Source organism: Ictalurus punctatus, chromosome 12, assembly GCF_001660625.3.
Source record: "Ictalurus punctatus breed USDA103 chromosome 12, Coco_2.0, whole genome shotgun sequence".
In the NCBI taxonomy this organism is placed as follows: Eukaryota; Metazoa; Chordata; class Actinopteri; order Siluriformes; family Ictaluridae; genus Ictalurus; species Ictalurus punctatus.
The window spans coordinates 14,077,644-14,092,713 of NC_030427.2; the positions used below are offsets into that span (position 1 = coordinate 14,077,644).

The window sequence follows — 15,070 nt, forward strand, 5'->3', positions numbered from 1 at the left end:
ACACAGTCTGGCCGTGAGGGCCCGAATGCTTTGGTACCTTTATACAGACAGTAGGAGGGTGAAGAGTGTGTGTGAGAGGTGTGTGGGGTCATCCACAATGAGTGTGGTGTAAATGTCTATGATGGAGGGAAGAGAGACCCCAATGATCTTGTCAGCTGTCCTCACTCTCCGCTGCAGGGTCTTGCGATCCGATAAGATGCAATTTCCGAACCAGACAGTGATGCAGGTGCTCAGGATGCTCTCAATAGTTCCTCTGTAGAATGTGCTGAGGATGGGAGGTGGGAAATGGGCTTTTTTCAGCCTTCGCAGAAACTAGAGACGCTGCTGGACTTTCTTGGCATTGTAGCTGGTGTTGAGGGACCAGGTGAGGTTCTCCGTCTTGTGAACACCAAGAAATTTGGTGCACTTGACAACTTGACATCGATGTTTGAGAGTATTTGCTCCGTGCTCTCCTGAAGTTAACAACTATCTCTTTTGTCCACATTCAGAGACAGGTTGTTGGATCTCCACCAGTCCGTTAGCCACTGAACCTCCTCTCTTGGAGATGCTATTCCTAATCCGGACTGACTGAGGTCTCCCAGTCAGGAAGTCCAGGATCCAGTTGCAGATGGAGGTGCTCAGGCCTAGTAGGTTCAGCTGTCCAATCAGGTGCTGAGGGATGATTGTGTTGATTGCTGAACTGAAGTCTATGAACAGCAATGAAGACTTCTTCGACATTTGGAATTGTTGGTTAAAATCCAAAAATATTGTCAGTTTGACATGACAAATTTACACACATGATGGTGTAGCAGGTAGCCGGATCCACTGGGATCTACAGAGACCCGGACCAGTATAAAGTGCTTATCAAAGATGACTGAATGAATTAATGCAGGTATGTAACAACAGAGCATAAATGCCACTGGTCAAACAGTCAAACAAGTGAAAAACACATAAAACATGTTTGTATAAATAGAATTTTATTTTTTTTTCCCAAGTAAAAGTCAAATGACAACAGTACAACAGTCTCCATATTTTTATATTAAATCCATGACTTTCATTTTGACCTACATAAATAAAATCGAAGGTTTACAGTAAGCTTGTATGGAGAGAACATTTAGAAGAAGTTCAGAAGTTATCGTCATCCAGTAAGCTGTTCTACTGAGCAATCAAAAATCAAGTTAAAGGAAATCATCAGACAGCATTAAAATGCAGCTTTGGGTTGAAGGAGAAGCCATGAGAAGTTCAGCGACTGCTTTGAGGGCTCAAGGGCAAGATGTGGAACACTGGCTCTCTTTAAGCAGAATTGTCAAACTTGGCATAGGCACTGCCTCTGCTGAGACCTGTGAGAGAGAGGCACGTATTTACATACGAGACCCAACTCAAGGTCAGTGTTCTGAGTTTTACTTTCCCAGTAGAAACCTGCATGTTTCATTCAAGGAGAATTCCCTCTGCGTTTTTTAAAAACGGCTATAACAATGGAACAAAATGTCTAATCATAAAAACATTTTTAAAAAAATAATTAAAAAAAAGTTTCACAGACCTTCCACAACAATAAATGTAACTATAAAGCAACAAAAAGTTTGTCGTTTCATTCTTTAGCTAAATGGCATATTATAATCATTGACTAATTGCTGTGATAGAAAAGGTATAAAACACTTCAGGATGTGCTGTTATAGAAAAATAACCAACTCTGGCGTGTCAACAATCACTCGCTTCATCACACCACCTGGTCATTGATTATTTTCCTGTAACAGCACAACATAGAGTGTTTGATTTCTTACTGAATAGTTGCCGTGTCACACTAGCTATGTTTCCATCCAAGTTGCGAATTGAACTTATGCGAAGAATTGGAATATCGCATAAAACGTTTGTGAATAAAGCACTGTTTTCATCCCATGTGTTCAAGAGAACAAAATCGTTACTTCCTGGGAAACTGGAAAGTCAATCGCAACGTCGTCTATCCAAAAATACCTCTCACTCTCCGCCATTTTTGCTTTTATGAGCCAATTATCCAATCACATGATTTGTTGAGGCATTAGTCACATGACTTTTTGGATGCATATCGAGGAAATATTTTTCTTTAAATGTGTTTCCATCGTAGTTTATTCTTATCGAATGAAAAAAATTATCCGCCTCAATTGAGCACATACGTTAGTTTATGTGCATTTTGGAGATTTTATTCACAGCTGGTGTTTCCATCCAGCATTTTTAAAATGTGATCTTCCAAAATCCACATAAAAATACGCGGATGGAAACATAGGTATCGGGACTCAATGCTTCCTTTTCCACAAACATGTTTCAATGATTTTGCTTCTTCTGATCTGAAAAAAAAATGTTTTCTTTATACCTACATTTGAAAGAGTGATTAAAACAATGAAACTTTTGTGATTCACCCATTACTATAGACAAAATAGTGACTGCCAAAATAGCACCCTACTTCCTATTCTCTACAACAAAGTGCATTGTGGGTATTCCATACCTGATAAGTTACATTATTTAGACACTCAACTACTGGCTTCCACAATGTTTGAGGCTCCCAAAATGCACTATATAGTGGATAGGGCGTAGGTTTGATTTTGACATTGGTGGGGACATAAAATCAGTCCGCAGAGACGACAAAAATATGCGCCTATCCAAAGCTTTCATTTCAAACACATATGGATGAACCATATTTGTCACAATACTGAATCTCACTACTAACATATCACCATGTCATTGTTCGACCTCACCTGTGACCCTGCCTCTCCACCTGCCTCTCTTCCTGCTCTGTCTGACATACTACCTGGCAGGATTGCTTCTGTCACCTCAGTGTGTGTTTGGCAGTTAGGCTAATTTGGTGAAATGCTGAGTCAGGATGGTGGCCAAAAAAATAAAGCTGGGCATTAGGAGCTACTTTACAAGTCAAAGTATACACACACACACACTCACACAAAAACTAATGTTTAAGCTTGCCACTCATCCCGTTAATACAGGATTGTCACACATTGAAAAAATGCACTGTCGTTCAATCAATATGAGACACAATTGATTTGTCCTGTAGTTTGGTGCACAGAACAGAACTGTTGGTATAAGGATGGTGTCTTCCTCACGTACCAGTAGCCTGCATGATGTGCATGTAGTTGATGGAGCTTTGGTGCTTCATACAACTGGATGTAGCTACAGCCTCTCACACGTTAGCAAGAAACGGCAAAGCCAATCCTATTAGCGACGTGGGTTAGGGAGGCGGGACTCATAGTAGAAAACGAGATCTGCTAGCCGTTTATGTACCACAAATTGTGCCTGTCTTGACCTGGACACTCTTGTAAGACATTCTTAGTCTCAATGAGACTTTTCCTGGTTAAATAATTTTTTGTAAAACAAAAACACAAGCCACCGACCGACGGACATCTCCCTAGCATCACTACTAAATTCAACACCCCCTGGTGGATAGGATATGGTTTTAGACACCCTGACGTTCACTTTAACAGATTTCAGAGTGCTGATTGCTAAAGTGCTGGCGTCAGCAAGAGAATCCTTTTAGCACTGTGTTCATTCCATGAAGCATTACTCTGTGAAGCGCTTACCATATTTCTGCCGAATCTCATCATGTCTGGCCATCATCTCAGATCTCCTGTAAAATAAGGAAAATGCATTCTTTTAGTAAACACACACACACACACACACACACACACACACACACACACACAAGAAATGCACAATTTCTCAGGCAGGCACGGCGGTCAAACCGGTTTCTGCTGGAAAATTTGAATGACATCCAACCTGACACTGGCATTCAACCTTTTGTTCTGAGATCTGTATCTGAAAGGCTGACAGTGTGTGTGGGTGTGTGTTTGAATAAATATGAACATTTGAACACAGCAAACTTTAAGATACTCTATATTTAACAATATAAAAGGAAAATATCCAGATGGAAAAGGTCATTAAAAAACAAACAAACAAAAAAAAAACTAGAAGCATAATAACGCTACATTCGAGACCCTGGAATTATAAGATTTTATATACAACAGTGCGTTTGAATGAATGAATCTGATTGGTCAGAGGGTTATAAGGTATAAGCTGGTATAATAACACACACCAGACCACACTGTTTTACAAAAATAATGGCCTTCATGGAGGTAGCGGCACTCAGATTCAGTCCCATGCCACATGATTATTGCATTATATATGTACACAACACTGTCTGTCGTGTGTTATTCCTTACCTATCTGACAGCTTTGTGAGTAAGATATTGAGCCAAAGTATACTTTATTATTTTATACTGTATATATTATATGTATATATATTCTTACATTTCTAAGCTATTTTGGTGTACAACCTCTTACAGAAATTTGATCCCATGTAAAAATGAGCTGATTATTCAGATAGAACCTTATAATTCCAAGGTTTCAACTAAATAAGAGTGCCAATCTGAGTTCAAATCTGAGTGAAATATATGGTTTCAATAGCGATTTGGTTTTGTTTCACAAAGCACATTATTAAACACACCAAAATGCAAAAAAAAAAAGAGTTAGCGGAGGGGCGTACTGGGCTGAAAACATCTTTGTAAAAAATATGCTCGAAAATGGAAACAAGCAGTGTAGAAATCAGAAAACATCACCCGAGTATGGAGAATACAAAGCCAGGGCTAATGCTTCAGTACTCAAATAAATAACAAGTATTACATCCAGGAGTTATTCAAATCTCCAGAACATTTCTGCATATAGATAAAACTCTGACCTTTGGCTCAGTTTGTACCTTGCAGCTCAATTTAGCAGCTCATGTCTATAAAAAATGCTGCTTGATTCACTTCCTGCAGTCAAATTGACTCACAGTTGAATCACTTTCTCACAGCAATCAAACTGCATTCAGATGCTCTCGGACTGGCTGTTTTGGACCGCAACTGAATCCAAACAGACTAAATGCTACATATGTCAATGCGCCCCAAGACTGAATATTCTTGATGAATAAATTTACCGCTGCTCTTGTGCATTTGTCCTCTTGTCTGCTTTCCGCTGCATCTTGCGTTCTTGAATGGAGTTTCTGAAAGGGGCGAGACAATTTGGGGTGTGAAAAACAATGACAAAATCATGACAATGATGTCCGAGAGTGTGCCTTTAAAAATGTGACATAAATAAACTTGCGTCGCTGCCGTAACTTTACAGCACCACATGCATTGACGCTAGGTGTGTACACTGCCTGAAGAGAGTCAAAAAGGCCGTTTGTGGACTTACCCACAGTTCTCACACTTGCAGCAATGGAAGAGGCAGATGAAGAAGGCGATGATGATGATTGCACCAAGCACTGACAGCGTAATGATCAAGATCTGGAAGTTTACTGAGTCATTAAGAAAATACAATTCAATAAGAGTTCAATAAGAAACAGAGCCTCACTTAGTATCTGTTAGTGAACCAAATGTAAACTAATTGCAACCCCCCATGATATTTGATCAGAATATAGCAACAGCCATCCATCCATTTTCTGTCCCACTTATCCTTACTGGATAAGTGGAACCTGGAGCCTATCCCAGTGAGCATGGGGCACAAGGTGGAGTATACCCTGGATCGGGTGCCAGTCCATCACAGGGCACAATCACACACACATTCATACACCCATTCATACACTACGGACCCTTTGGACATGCCAATCAGCCTACAATGCATGTCTCTGGACTGGGGTGGAAACCAGAGTACCCAGAGAAAACCCCCGAAGGTGTGAGGCAAATGTGCTAACCACTAAGCCACAGTGCCCCCATATTGTAACATGCATCTCTATTTTTAAGGTTAAAAATGAAATGTGGGATAATGATCCAAAATATAAATTGTCTGAAATGTTTAAAAGATTCGCTAGAAGCCTCTCTGTCTCCAGACTAGATTGTAGACAATGTATGAGATCTTAATTCAGAAAAGGAGATTCAAACATTTTGACTGATATCATTATGATTATGAATGAACAAATTCCATTAGACCACATCTGTGAAACAAAACACAGTAATGTACAGGCATTACGTACAGGCACTGCAGTGCACGTTAAGTACATTTCATTGTTTCCATTTTGTCATAAATACATGCAGCCAGAACAAACTCAAGTCTGAGAAAAAACAAAGAAAAACAATGTGCTATCAGAGCTCGGCTTTTGTTATCAGTGTGTGTAAGTATAAAAGTGTACAGTGTTGCGTAGTCTCGTACTTGTGCACTGTCCCCAGCGGGCATCGTTCAGCGGGCACAGAGAGTGCGGAGGCAGCATATATTTGTAAGGGTATGTCAAGCATGATTTCGTACTTATACACCACAGACACTGCAAAAGAGAACAAAAGAAATAAGACACCCAGACTGGCCTTACTACTTGTCAGAGCAAATGCTGTATATGTTCAGTTTTTCTATACAGTATTTAATTACTTAATGTAATTACTTAATAGTTTGTTATGTTTCATATGTTCCTTTGCATCTTTCCCAGTCTGAAAACCCTTTTTATTTTTTTTAAAACACACGTCTTTATTTATACAAATGTTGGATGGAAAAGTATAACCTCTGTATGGAAACGTACAAGCTCTGAAAAAGAATTACAGAAACCTGCCCATCCAGCTGAGTAAATTAATTAAAAAGTGGAATAATTTTTTTTTAGCAAGAACAATTTTACAATTAAAAGCTGTTTTTCATAAGGCGTATTATTTTATCAGCATTAACGGAGTGGCATATAATCAACAGAAAAGACAGATTTTTATTATGTTCTTTTTATTAATCATCTATTAGGTCCATTGTCTATTAGGTCAGTGCTGACTTACTTTAAAACACCAATGACTGTGCTATGTTTGTGTAGTTTTCTAGTAAGTGTAAATACACCCTGGCTTTAAGAATGATTCCCTGCAAATCTCCATAATTGTGTTTATGACTCATGTTTCATTTTATGTTTTCACTCCAAGTGCTATGTCATTTAAGGCAAATGACATACAGGAGTTTAAAATGCCCTAAATTGTGACGCCTAAGAGGTGTAATCACAGCTCACTGTCAGACTGCCACACCTCGTCTTGTTCTACTTTTGTTGACGTTCTCAACACGCCTCAGTTCACTCGGCAGCTGATAAAGAGACATGAACTGAACAATCAAATGTGCATCACACAATTAGTTAAAACTTAGAAAAAGCTTAAAAAACGTCAAAAAAAATTAGGTGAGTCTGTTTCTATTATACACTATATGGCCAAAAGTATATGGACACCTGCCCATCACACCAGTATGTGCTTGTTAAATGTTCCATTCCAGTTTTATTCCCCCTTTGCTGTTATAATAAGCTCCACTCTTCTGGGAAGGCTTTCCACTAGATTTTGGAGCGTGGTTGTGGGGATTTGTGTTCATTCAGCTACAAGAGCATTAGTAAGATCAGGCACTGATGTTGGTGAAGAAGTCTGGGGTGCAGTCGGTGTTCCAGTTCATTCCAAAGGTGTTCAGTGGGGTTGAGATCAGGACTCTGTACAGGAAACACGAGTTCTTCCACTCCAACCTTAACACACCATGTCTTCATGCTGGAACAGGTCTGGGGCTCTTAGTTCCGGTGAAGGGAAATTGTAAAGCTACAAGATACATTTGTGTGTTTCAAACGTTCTGCCAACAGTTTGGGGAAGAACCACATATGGGTGTGGTGATCAAATGTTCACATACTTTTGGCCAAATACTGTGTATGTTCTTTATCAGGGTTACCACGTCCATGAGTGCTGTGGATACTTGGGTCATGTTTTTGCTATTGCAGGGTCATTTTAATAGACGTTAAACATTTTGCATACCTTAGATTAATTGTATCAAATAAAAACAGGTTTTTTATGCAAACTATAAATGCTTAGTCTATTAGTCTATTGTGAGCTGTGTTAATAATTAACATGTAGTGAATTAACAGGTAAAATGGTGAAACTATGGGAAATTCATCAGAAAATACTTGAACTGTATGGAAATTGATTGCTGTTACTCATTCTCATCTGTATACTTACAACCCCAATTCTGAAAAAGTTGGGGCAGTATGGAAAATGCTAATAAAAACAAAGAGGAGTGATTTGTAAATGTACTTTGACTTGTATTTAAACAAAAAAAAAAAAGGCATTTGATGTTTTATCTAATCAACTGCATAGTTTTTTTAAACTGATGCATGCAACATGATCCCAAAAAGTTGGGACAGGGGTAATTTAGGACTAATAGCCATGTGACAATTTAAAATAAGAAGGTGATGTGAAACAGGTGAGGCAATCGTCTAATCATGGTATATAAGGAGCCTCCAAAAAATGCCTAGTCCTTCAAGAGCAAGGCTGGGTCGAGGCTCGCCAATCTTCCAAGAGATGTGTCAGCGAATATTCCAAAACATTGAGAACAACAAAAGATGAATCGTTAGGAGTTTGGGCATTTCACCTTCTACAGTGCACAATATAATTAAAAGATTCAAGGAATCCGGTCAAATCTCGGTGCGTAAAGGGCAAGGCTGAAAACCACTTCTGAATGTGCATGATCTCCGATCCTTCAGATGTCACGGTCTTAAAAACAGTCATGAGTCTGTAATGGATATCCTGACATGGGCTCGGGAATACTTTGGTAAACCTTTGTCAGTTAACACCAATCGCCACTGCATCCACAGATGCAAGTTAAGGCTTTACTATGCAAAGCAGAAGCCATACATCAACACTGTCCAGAAGCGTGAAGACTTCTCTGGGCTCGGTCTCATCTGAGATGGACAGTAGCACACTGGAATCGTGTTTTGTGGTCCGACCAGTCAACAATTCAAATAGTTTTTTGGACAAAACAGCCGTCGTGTTCTCTGGGCCAAAGAGGAAAAGTACTGTCCAAGCTGTTATCAGCGTCTGGTCCATAAGCCAGCATCTGTCATGGTATGGGGGTGTGTCAGTGCCCATGGCATGGGTAACTTGCACATTTGTGAGGGCATCATCAATGCAGGAAGATATGTACACATTTTGGAGCAACATATGCTGCCATCCAGAGCAGGACAACGCCAAACCACATTCTGCCCGGATTACAAGTGTATGGTTGCGTAAGCAGAGACTGCGGGTGCTAACATTGCCTGCCTGCAGTCCTGACCTGTCTCTGATTGAGAATGTGTGCTGCATTATGAAGCGCAAAATAAGGCAACGAAGGCCCTGTGGAGTTGCGCAGCTGAAGAAATGTATAATGGATGAATGGGGGAAAATTCCACTTGCTAAACTTAACCAACTGGTGCCTTCACTCAGCGTCCAAACGATTAATAAGTGTTATTTAAAGAAAGGGTGATGTTCCACAGTAGCAAACAGTCGACTGTCCCAACTCTTTTGGAGTGTGCTGCAGTCATCAGATTTGAAAAGAGTGTATATTTTCAAAAATAAATTAAATTCACAAAGAAAATCATCAAATAACGTGTTAATACTGTGTTTTCAATATAGCACACGTTGAATTGAATTTTCAAATGACTGTTGTTTTTGTAATTTTCCATACTGTCCCAACTTTTTCGAAATTGGGGTTGTAATTTATGTGTGTTATATGCATACGCACAATATGCAAATAATGTATAGTGATGGACTGTTGTTAGGCAAACTGCATTTTACACAAATGGTCCTTTGTGTGTTCTGAGAGAACCCAATTTTTATTCACCTTATTTTATTGTCCATTAGGAAACCCTGCTCTATATCACCCTCCTCTTCAGTCTATCATCTGCACCATCAAAACAAAACAAAATGCTTTGCCCTTCGCATTGCTGTAAACATGGAATGAGGATGTAAACGGAAACATTAACACACATGAAAGCTCATCGGTTAAAGTTCAGTGCTTGGGCCCTTCAATTACTTAGCTACATGTTTGGATTGAACCCATGCAAACAACAATGACAATGGGCATGACGCTTGTACGAGTATGTCAGGTGCAGCAGGATGACTGGAATTTTTGAGCAGTGAAAGGTTGTAAATAAACCACAAACCAAAAATATCCAACTGACAGCATTCCTGAGGTCAGAAACTAACGCTGTTGAAGGTTAAAGAATGATTAACACACACTGTGTATGTGAAAAATGAGCTGAAGACTTGAATATGGTAATAAAGTGCAATAAGTGTTTAACTTAATGTTTTTGGAAAAAAAAAAAACCCTGCACTAACAGGGATGTACCTGATAAAGCACAAATCTATTTTCACCATGTGTACGTGCGCGTGAGCAGCTGCTACGCAAGCGGTGTTTTTCACATACTCGCTTTCATATCTCGCGTATCATACATCTGAAGGATTAAATGCGATGTCCAAATAGAAGGCACATTAGAGCCAAAACGTCTCTGTTCAACTGGTTTTCAATTTGGACTATAGCTGTTTAACAATTTCATGCAAAGTAATGTTAAAAAGATGCTCCGTTTTTCTTTAAAACTTTCTGCAGTGGGCGTGACTCAAATCAAAAACCCTCACGTACATGCCATAATATTTAGAAAATCGAGAAGACTGGTACTCAAAACCGACCTTTCAGTAATTTTATCTAATAGAAAAACCAGTTAGTGTTAGTTCTCAAGAGTACTCTAAAACTCTAGAGTGCTAAAATACGTGTGAGATTTGATAAACAATTTGGTTAGTTTATTTATTCAACAACAATCATCTTGTGTACATGTACATGTAGTTAACAGCAAGTATAAATCAGCCTTTACACTTATACCAGTGCCACACGCACTACTGATGGAGAGGTTTGGAAGATACTAGGTCCTGGTAACATAAATGTGAACTTAAAAAGTCATAATCCACAAACATTTAACATTTTGTTTTAAGTGCAACTCATAACACTTTTTCTTTCAGCCCCGCCCATCAGCTTCCTGCTTGGTCCCGGCCCTCCACATATTGCAGTAGTGAGCTGTTTAAAAAGTTGTTTAAGAATTTTTTTTTTCCTGAGTGATTCATTTGAGTCATTTGGTTCAGTACAATGAAATGAATCAAATCTTTGCCACTTATTCATTGGATTCAAATATGTTTTATAATATTTAAATGCAAGGAATTCATTTAAAAAATATATTTTTCAGACTCTTCTGTGGTTCAAACAAGACATATTTGGATTTTGTTTTTTACCATTTATTTGACAATGTAGAATAATGTTACTGATTATATTTATGTATAGGAAGTGCACAGATATTTTATCATGCACTACAATTGTGTATGAATTGTTGCTGTGTTGCCTCGTTAATGTTGTTTTTTCAAACTATTCATTTAATTGGACACATTTTAAGCACTGTAATATGAAGCATGTAGGATGAACAATGGACTTTTGCAGAAAAGACAGGAGCTTTAGCCAAAAAGAAGAACTGAATCTTTCTCAATGAAACTTGGACAAGAGGAAAGAGATAATCAGCTGATAGTTGCAAAGAATCTTTCGATGATGTTTCGTTCAAATATTCCATGTACTGAACTTCACTAAGATCAGAATTATGGATTTGAAATTCATAAAACTACATTCTCATCATGTTAATGGCATTAATATACACTTTTTACTTTTGAGAGAAAGGTAACTCCATAATGATATAACAGAGAGACAGAGAGAGAGAATAAACATATACATAAACACAGACACACAGACACACAGACACACACACACACACACACTACCCAGACCTGTTTCTCGGGTGTGATGAGTTGATTAACAGATACCACATACACACACAAAAAACATAAGATACCAGATCCTCATTCCTCAGCTCCTACACACTCTTGCTTCTCTTTTTCCCTTGTTTTTAATTTCTTTCGATCAGCATGTCATTTAAAGCAACCCTGACCTATTCTCATTCTTGACTGTACCCAGGCTGATTCCCTTCTTCTCACTACCTAACGTGGTTCAGAACAGCTGTGATGCAGTTTGCCATTGTGTATATATGCAAATACTCAACGCTGTGATTCATTGACACGTTAAAACAAAATGGATAGAAAGTGGAGTGGAAAGAGAGATCAGAAAATACACAAGATATGATGTGACTAATAAGAGGAAATAATTACACATCTAATCAACTGCAAAAGATTTATAATGAAATATTTATAGCTAACATGAGAGAGTTTTAAGAATGAAATAATACACTTTAGGGGTTTGCTGTTATAGGAAAATAATCAGTGCTAAAGCTGATAAATTCATTCCACAGCAATTTGCCATCGATTACATACAAAGAATTTTCATTTACTAAAGAAAAAGAAGTTGTACATTTTTTTTTATCCGTTTGTAATTAAGTCTAATGTTATGAATAGTCCATGAAACAAGTTTGTTCCTGTTATCACTTACTGTATGTTATAGCAGCTATAAACAGTCGTTCCCTGACCAGCCTGTTTTTTTTCTCTCTCTTTTTTGTGTGTGAAATAAATAACACAAAAATGTAGCTTGTCATTTTACAAAAAAAAAATCCTGTTTTGGAAAAGTCACAAATGATGCTATAGATAATTAATGAACACCTTCTGACCAATCAAAATGGAGAATTAAAAAATTCTATAAAATAATTTTTAAAAAATAGTTAATGAACAATGCCGTAGACTTTGGAGCGCCAAACACTACACTGCAGTTGTATTTTCTGAATAAAGTATATTTTCATAGAGCAAACCAAAGCAAAAAAAGGCTTCACTTACCGACACATTACTCACACATTGATCGCAGGTTTCGTTTTTGCTCTCACAAGCTAGAGAAAGAAAAAAACCGTAAGAAGGATGGGATAAAACGTTTAGGTGAACAATGTGTAATCATGAACAAGACATTTGGATATCCGGTTGTAGGTCTGTTTAAGACATGGACCTCTGCGGGATCAGATGTTTCCATGGCCTACTTTTACCAACACACACAAGCGATTGCACAAGGTCTCTTGAGAATAAAGGATGAAGGACTGAAGGGATTTGAGCTCTGAATTCAGCTTTACAGCACAATAGGCTTTAAAACAGTGACAAACTGAGATTAGAGTGGTTTTGGATACTTTATGCTCGAGCTCTGGCAAGTTTTTTAGTCAGGTTGGAATTTTATATCAGGTTGGAAAAGTTGGACAAGTAAAATGATTTTCAAGTGAAATCTTATGTACAGGAAGGACCACTGAACTAAAGAGACTTTACATTCTAGTGGAAATATTTATGTAATGTGAGTTTTTACTGTTTTGTAATGTCTCACTATCTCATTCAGCTACAACTGTAATTCAGCTGTGTTGAATGTTGTTATTGTTTTGTAATGTCTGTGCATTATCAATTAAGGGTATTAGATTTTTTAAAATCACTTTATATATATATATATATATATATATATATATATATATATATATATATATATATATAAAGGGTGATCATTCATGATGAAATGGAATGTATAAAAACAAATTGTTTCAAACTTCAATTACTTGTGTTACGGTATTATAATGTCTCTCCACTGTCAGATAATATTACTAGATGAAAAAAGAAAGGGATTTTTTTTTTTAAAGAAAAAAGGTGATCCCTTAAGATGGATTGTAATGTGTAAAAACAAATTGCATAACTTGCAAAGCTGCACAGTTTAAATAATAACATGTACGCAAAAACACATCATATAATACACATATTACAGTGATCTGTATCTATATCATACAATAAAAAATAAAAGATATATAATCTTACTCATGTCATTCTGGGCCAAGGTCCAGCTCAAACCACAAACCAGCAGAAATAGAGAAATACTGATCCCCAAATTCATGTTTATCTTCTTTAAAATAATAAACTATCAACAAACGATAATTAATCCACGAGCGTTCAGATAAAGAAGCAGCACTTTGTTTCATAAAACACTTTCTCTTCGCTAAAACACCACGGAACGGTCTGGTGTAAACACCTATAACCTCACACACCGCTGACAGATTTCTTATGCTTAGTGAGGGGAGGGGCAAGGCGCACACGTCACGTGATCGACTATTACCTCCATATTAAAAAGGACACCTTAGATACGGCTACAGATCCGCCATTTTGGAGGGGGCAGCTTTCCAACTTCGGCCAATGCAAAAGAAAATTAGATATTTGTATATACAGTATCTCACAAAAGTGAATACACCCCTCACATTTAAAAAAAAAAATCTTTTTGCGCAAGATTTTCTCGGGATAAAATTACGTCATGAGAAAACAGTTATTGGTTATGTCAACATTCTGAGAAAAATAAGTTGATTTATAATATCTATTATTTATCCATTGAAAAGATGCAGCATCCTCACAGCGTTCTCTTCAATTCATGTCTCACAGTTACCCCTGCTGAAAAAAGCAATAGAAACCCCCATCAAATCTGTTAATAAATATGGTATTTGTAGTGGAAACTATTAGAATTTCTCTGATGGTTTCTATTGTATTTTTTCATCAGGGACCCCTCATTTCTGTCCTGTTTCCTATCTTATTTAATGACCAGTAACACATTCCAGTTGTGTGCAAATGTTTGCATACCCTTAGAACCAAGTGAAGAAGATAATCTGAATTAATTTTAAGCAACAAAACATTTATTGTCTTCAATTTCATGTTGAGGGAAATTGTAAAATATAGCATATTAAGATAATATGATAATATGAAATATGGCATATTAAAATAATAATGGAAAAAACAAATACCTAAATGATATCACTTCAAATGTTTTTAGTAACTTTTTAAATTTTTACAGGTTTTTAAATCCTCTGAAAACCTTTTGAATCCTTTTAGTTGTAATAGGTCATAAACTGCCTTATTTAAATCAGGTCTGAAGACAGAAAGGGTATTAAAATGGGTATTAAAATTTTTTTCCCTTTGAGTTGGACATTGCTACTCACATTTCATTTCTAACATTTCTATATTTTTCCCCATTGTAGACAAATAGAGTTACAATTTGCTATTATCAACCGAACACTAAGGGATTATGTGTGCATACCTATATAATACTGTTATTACAATCATAATAACTAGCACTTACTCCAACCGTCGTGTTCAGTCATCGCTGTCTCTGTGTCCTGTTAAATTTTTGTTTTTGTTAAAAAAATAAAATAAAATGAATCACACAAATTGCTGTGATGATAAATTCCAATAATTTATTAAAGCATTTTGTAAAGCCAGTTACAAAAAAAAGAAAATTACTCTCTCTTAAACAAGCACAGTCATATTTTTTTAAAATCTTATATAGAGTCATATAACGAT

The 15,070-nt window shown here is 37.2% G+C and overlaps 1 protein-coding gene across 1 annotated transcript; it reads right to left on the reverse strand.

The window, feature by feature from the left end:
* Positions 1 to 939: 939 nt before the first annotated feature.
* pttg1ipa (PTTG1 interacting protein a) lies at positions 940 to 13,784 on the reverse strand. Its single transcript, XM_017482345.3, has 7 exons — positions 13,547 to 13,784; positions 12,545 to 12,594; positions 6,144 to 6,252; positions 5,190 to 5,292; positions 4,933 to 4,998; positions 3,543 to 3,589; positions 940 to 1,319 (listed from the first exon to the last, which is right to left on the reverse strand). The coding sequence occupies exons 1-7, from the start codon at positions 13,620 to 13,622 to the stop codon at positions 1,273 to 1,275; spliced, it is 498 nt and encodes a 165-aa protein (XP_017337834.1). The 5' UTR covers positions 13,623 to 13,784; the 3' UTR covers positions 940 to 1,272.
* Positions 13,785 to 15,070: the final 1,286 nt, after the last annotated feature.